Raw genomic sequence first — 7,009 nt, 5'->3', positions numbered from 1 at the left:
GGTATTGAAGAGGGTTCAAGAACGTGTTTTATGGCAGCCATAGAGAAACGTGATGAAGCAACTTTGGTACCTTTGATAAAAAATACATTGCAAAGGGAACAACAATTGTATCAGATTGTTGGAAAGCTTATATAAATATAGATAAATATGGGTATGAACATCGACAGATGAATCATTCAAAATAATTCGTAAATAATGAAGGATTTCGCACAAACAAAATAGAGGGACACTGGCGACAAGCAAAGAGTAAACTCCCCTGTTTCGGTGTGCAAAAGATTGCGTTCTCGTCACATTTGGCGGAGTTTTTATGGCAATATGAACATAATGGTGAAGATTTATTCGCTGCATTTATTCTTGATGTGAAAAAAAATCTACGGGAAATTCTAACATGGATATTATTATAAAGGCATGAAACATAAGACATCCATAGCTGTATGTATATTTATATATTTGATTTATGTAACATTCAAACACGCATGTCATATTTAATGTTCAGTTATGTAATTAGAACATTGTTATTGAAATATATACACTTATAAAAGAACATGCTCTGACAATTATGTTACCTATACAATATTAGAAAATATTGTGAAAAGCAAACTCAATGAAAGATCATAATGTCCCGTTTATTAGACTTTAGACAACAGGGGCCGGTTGTACGAAAGGTGGATAAGTTATCCAGTGGATAAGTCCTATCCAGCAGATAAATCTTCTATCCAGTGGATAGTTATCCACCGGATAAAAATACGTTGTACGAAACACGAATAGCAAGGTGAATAGCTATCCACCGGATAACTATCAATGTTAGCTCGTTGCTATACGTTGCTATGTAAAATGACGATATCATTTTGTAATATTTAACCTTTGACGATATATCTTCACCAAAAAAGTTGTAGTTTTCACTGTCTTCACCTTTTTTTCTTAAGCAAAGTAATACAAAATTTCTATCATGTCGGCGTCCAATTTACTAAGCAAACGACCACGCAAATCCAATTTTTCTCCAGCGGAGTGCACGCTGTTGCTTGAATTAGCGGAGCAAAATTTGAGTGTTATCCGTGAAAAATTTTCAAACACGCTTAACAACAAAATGAAGGCCGACGTATGGAAAACCATTACGGACAAAGTCAATGCCATCGGTGTAGCTAAGAGGACAACCGGGGAGATTAAAGACAAGTGGAGAACAATGGTGTCCTCGGCAAAAAAAGATTTCAGTCGTGTAAAACACCAACAACAACAAACCGGAGGCGGAAGTGCGCCGGCGCCTGTCAAAGAAACGTCTCGACGAATCATCGAGCTCTTTGAAGATGAGCCGAGCTTTTCCGGTATATCCGGGGGCATTGAATCTGGTGGGTTCACTAGGTTTTATTTGTGCTGAATCAGTGAATCTGAATCCTGCAGTTCCAGCTGAAATTATTACGGCTGAATATATCAAAAGCAGTTGATTCAATTGACTTTTTAAATTGTTGTTGAACCGGAGACTATAATTATAAACCCTGACTTGCAAGTACAGTTCTTCAGCGGATATTTGTTTCAGATAAGTTGTAACTCATTTTTATACTCGTTTTACTTTTCCTATTTAATACAAAGTATATTGTGTCATAGTTCATGAATGTACCACCGTTATTGTCAAGTAAATTTAATCCATGTTCCAATGTACTTTTGTCTACATCATCCTAACTAGTAACTATTTTTTTATAAAATGAAATTTTTAGGAAGTAACAAGCAGCCTATTGAGATTATTGTCAATGAATACAATCCTGACAACCTTGGTGTTACTGATGACCCGTTTCTGGTGTTAAACCAACCATCTTTAGCTGAATGTGAACCAATCGCTATGCCGATGGATGACTCCCCACTAATAAGTCCTACAACCCCAATCTCAACAATCAATGTTGAGTTAATTACCTCAACCATAACTGATGAGTCTTCAGACAAAGAAGTAATTCCCACCACTCAACCTGTTAAAGGCAAAAATAGGAAAAGAAAAGTAACAGCACAAGACTTGCAAAGGATGCAGATGGAAATTTTGGAATTAGAGAAAGAGAAGATTGCAGTTGAATTGGCAAATGCAAAACTTATTCAAAGAAAATTAAAACTTGAAGTTAAGCAAGCAGAAGAGGCAAATTTATTAAATTAATTCTATTGTAAATTTAAGGTTCTCTAACAGGGTCTAAACATGGTATAGAATCGGTTACACGGTCTGACGGTCCACCCTTTCAATATGAGTAAAGGAACTTTGGAACTTAAAGTCTAAGATTTTAGACCTTATTACATTGTTGCATCTTTTGTTTGTTGTGTGTGGTTACCCTTATTTTTAAAAAAGTAATATTGATTTCCAATGTAAAGCAAATTTGGTAATTTTTTGTATACAATTTTGTAAATATATTCATAATATTTTATATATTTAAATTACTTACAATGATATTTATTCAATTTATGATATTTAACATTTATGCCAATTACAAATTTGAATTATTTGAAATATATATATACATTTTATACAATTAACATTCATCTCAATTACAATTTTAAATTGTTTGAAACATCCTTCAAAAATATGTGTTTGTAATGTGGCTTCTGACAGCTTCCCCCCTGTTTGCACCTTCATAGGCATGACCAAGGTCTAATTCATCTTGATTGTCATCATCATCCCACATTGGTTCATGGTAATCAATTGCAATGTTATGAAGAACACAACATGCAGCAACAAGCGTACAAACTCTGTCTGGGGCCATTCGAATTTCAGAATGCAAGAGATGAAATCTTCGTTTCAACATTCCGAAAGCTCTTTCAATAGAGGATCTTGTGCATTTCTGTGCTCGGTTGAATCGACGTTGCTGGATGGTAATGGGGTTGTTGTATGGTGTGATCAGATATGGTAAACATGGATACCCACTGTCACCAAGAAGAACACCATCATCTAATGTTGTACCTTCTAGTGCAAGCCCAATTGCGGATGTTCTGAAGAAATGGCTATCATGGGTTGCACCAGGCCATTTTGCAACAACATTAAGAAACTTCCCTATACCATAATAATCATATGCAGTATTAATCGAGCTTGTGTGAGAGAAAAAAATTAGGTCTTCACTGACACACATTCACAACAGTCTTACAAGTTCTGATTGAGGGCAGACTCCCAGTCTTGGCTGGGTTTTGCTGTTGTGTCCTATGATCCAGATTACAACTATAACCCCATTTAGATTATAGACAAAATTTCTTTCTCAAAATTACTTTTTACAAAGAAATGTTGTCTATCCCTTAAAATATCTAGGGGCGTTTACTTTATTTTTATGGTACCCAAAACGAACACAAAGCTGGCCCCATAACTGCCAATAATCGGCACACCTAAGACGCTAAGACGATGATGAATATGGTGCTGAATATTGTGATGAATGTGGTGCGTTTATACTCATTTGATATCCTCTATATGTTAGTATGAAAACAAACCTTTGTGATCACAGATCCCTTGTATATTTATGCTGTGATATCCCTTCCTGTTGACAAAATTGCACTCGTTTTCCGATGGAGCTATTATTCTAATATGGGACCCGTCGACACATCCGATAACGCATGGAAAACCTCCAAGGTTGTAGAAACCTTGTTTGATGAGGGCCTTCTCGCGTTGTGTTGCTGGAAACTTTACAAAAGCGTCGAGTTTATGAGCGATTGCTAAAGTTACACGACGAACAATTCGACTAACAGTGGATTTATCTGCCCCTGCGATCGTGTCACCTGTAACTTGCAAAAAGCTGCCTGTTGCCAAAAATCTTAGTGTTATCAACACTTGGTTCGTTGCCGAGATTGGAAAGCTTCGGTTCGTTGCAGGACGTATTTCCTCTTCGATAAGACGGACGATGTTTAAAATTGCTGCTCTACCGAAACGATACCTTGCTCGCAATTCGCTGTCGGAATAGTATTGTAAAATGTTTTCATCTGGGATTTCTCGCCTAAAAACTCGCTCTGCTCGTCTATTCACCCGAGGTAGGTTATTTAAAGGCAAATGAAAACCTGGAATCCGGTAAATCACCATATTATAGAAAATTTATGTAATTTTTTTCCGAGATGCATCGAAACTTTTTGAGTTTTATCCACCGGATAGTGGATTTAAACTACCTCCGGACCTTGGATAAATTTATCCAACGGATAGGGGTTTTTATCCGTTGGATAAAGTTATCCAAGCTTCGTGCAACGCAAATTTCACGCTGGATAAAAGTTATCCGTTGGATAGCAATTTATCCGTTGGATAGCGACTTATCCACCTTTCGTACAACCGGCCCCAGTAGTACGAAATTTTTCCACTTGAACAATTCTCACTAGAAAAATTTTACTAAACTGATAGCTGTAGTGTCTATAGAGCCTTTGAACATGCAGGACTAGTTGCGATGAGAGTGTGATGTGAGGCTATAGTGTCATGCGAGACCATAGGCAGCCCAGTAAAATATGTTGATTAAAATCAACACATATTACTGGGCTGCCAATAGCAAGACCACCTAAGGCTAAATGCGACTGGATAGCCGAATTGGAATGGCTACGAAGTGGCTGTGGCAAGTAGACGGTTTTTCTGCAATTTAGCTTTCAATACTAAAATACTAAAACTGTGACAATACTAAAACAGATTATATTGATGATAATACATTCTGTACATACTCTTTTAATCTAAATTTGGTTTATTGTTCTCTAAAATTTCTATTTGCTATACATACTCTGTTAATCTAAATTTGGTTTATTGTTCTCTAAAATTTCTATTTGCTGGCTAATACTAGCTATATTTCTTTAGTTTATTGTGTGAACCGCCATTTTATTATATAATCTGTGGCCGCAATACAATGCCACAACAAGTACTAAAAATAGAAGAAGCATATTAAATTAATGGATTTGCCACCCCTTCCTTAGAGATAAACTAAGCACTCATTAAAATCTCCCATATTTTGGGAGATTTTGCACTGTCACATGACCAGCCTGAAGGAGAGTTTTTGCTGTGGCATGGGCCTTTGGGTGTAGGTAGAAAAGCCTTGCTTAAACAGTTGTCATGTTAGCTTGCTTTTTGCTGATTGCATTCATTAGCCAAATAGTTTTTGCAACAATATCGCTGACTTTTTTGATAGTGTAAACCTGGCGCAGTATAACAAATATAAAAAAAGATAATAAATTTTCACCAATATTTCCTAGGTGAGTTTCCAGAGTGTTATTGAAAATGTTTTAAGTAAAAAATCTTTATAGGTAATGTACATTATGGGAGAATGGGAGAATCAGGATGGGAGAATCATCACAAAAAACCATAGGCATCCCAGGAATATGATTTGTATCTTTTATATTCCACGTATGAGGCTGCTGCAGGCAAGCTATTTAGAAAACTTGCACAAGTCGCATTGCTATGACATAATGCATAATCAATTGTCAATATACTATATATATTGACAATTAGCTCACTATTTGAAACCAACACATCTTAAGGTGGGTCGATACAATTTCTCTAATTTTTTTGGGCTCATTTTAAACAGGGATATTAAGCACCTAAATATTTCACTATAAGGCTAAAAGTTAATATACTTTGCAGGAAACATATATAGAGCAGAAATATTCTCAGAACCTTTGCCGGGCACCCGTTACCATGGCAACAGAGATGTTTCAAAATGGCCGCCAAACAGGGTTTAATCGTGTTTTTATCACAAACGAGTTCGGTGACCCCCAATTTTTTTTTCATTAAACATTTACGCTATAGATTATTTATCTATGAGAAAGTTTTAAAAAAATTCTAACATGGGGGAATTTTTTAATAAGCAAAAATAACGTTTTTGTAAATAGAAAAAATTCGGTGCTTAATATCCCTGTTTAAAATGTGCATCTAAAAATTTCGAAGAATTGTATCGAGCCACCTTAAGACGTCCAAAAATATCAAACCTCATTTAGAAAAGCTGCAAAAACTATATGAATATAAACACAGATAACTTTACTGAGCTCTAGGTGACTTTTTTCCCCCAAATACTCCCTCAGATACTCATAAATATGAAAAAATTTACAGCATTTTGCTGAAGTTGGTTGAAGTTGAAGAGAAGGGTTGAAAAGACCACATGGTAAAAGCACGGTGCATTTAATCAAGCCAAAGTAGATGGAGATGTCTTGATCGAAATTCTCAGTAATGATTCGAGGATGACCAACAATTTGAGGATGTTTGATATCACGCTCCTATATGTGGACCATGTTATAACCCTTGTTCTTGAGGCAGCTGAATTTCTCCACTGCTGCTTGATGTTTTTTTCCCTCGTAGGTTGTCATGCCATTCCATAAATTCCTTGTTTCCATCAGGGGTCGTTCCGTCTAGCTGTTATACCATCCTCTGGCACAATCCGAATGTGATTAATTTTACTCCTGTGAGCACTGTGTATGTGATCTCGCATGGTTGACTTATTATACCGGGAAAACCAAAATTTATTCTTCTTTTCTTCAAAACACTCCAGAAATATTGCAATTTTAGTGTTACCATGGCCTCCACTTGTTCTAGGACGCTTTGCAATGACAGGTACTGACTTCCGCTAGTGTCGGAGTTAGGCTGTTTAAAGAATTTGATGAACGCTGTAATTTCAATGTAAAGTGTTTAACGTATAGAAAAGTATAACACTTTCTCTCAGTTTCGAGAATCATTTAATTACATTACCTTCTTGTTTTTTGTTAAAAGTTGGGCCTTCTCTGACAGGGCCATCTTTTTCAGTTTGCGTGCTAGAACATCCATCGCAGATTACTGCAGCGCCATACCCTTCTTCTTCATCAGTTTTTCCACATATTATATTGTGACACAAATTTTTGCAAATTAAACAACAGTGATCGCCACACTCCTTTAAACAAGTACACATACTCGAGCACTCTTTCCTATAAAAGGAAACTGTACAGGGTTAATGGTATATTTTATTATTACTCATTACACTTTAATTATTTTTTTATTATTACTCGTTGTGATTAGTTCACTTGTTTTGATTGTTTGGTCCAGAGGTTTATTTGCCAGCAGATAACC

General features: G+C 36.1%; 1 protein-coding gene across 1 annotated transcript; it reads right to left on the bottom strand.

Moving 5' to 3' along the window:
* Positions 1-2,549: 2,549 nt before the first annotated feature.
* LOC114535424 (putative nuclease HARBI1) lies at positions 2,550-4,030 on the bottom strand. The gene is made up of 2 exons (XM_028556737.1): positions 3,448-4,030; positions 2,550-3,022 (listed from the first exon to the last, which is right to left on the bottom strand). The coding sequence occupies exons 1-2, from the start codon at positions 4,028-4,030 to the stop codon at positions 2,550-2,552; spliced, it is 1,056 nt and encodes a 351-aa protein (XP_028412538.1).
* Positions 4,031-7,009: the final 2,979 nt, after the last annotated feature.

The sequence above is a fragment of the Dendronephthya gigantea genome, unplaced genomic scaffold (genome assembly GCF_004324835.1).
Source record: "Dendronephthya gigantea isolate DGI-Jeju-01 unplaced genomic scaffold, DenGig_1.0 000117F, whole genome shotgun sequence".
Lineage (NCBI taxonomy): Eukaryota > Metazoa > Cnidaria > Anthozoa > Malacalcyonacea > Nephtheidae > Dendronephthya > Dendronephthya gigantea.
The sequence above is the reverse complement of the archived record's forward strand: the minus strand, read 5'-3'. Positions and strand labels throughout refer to the sequence as shown.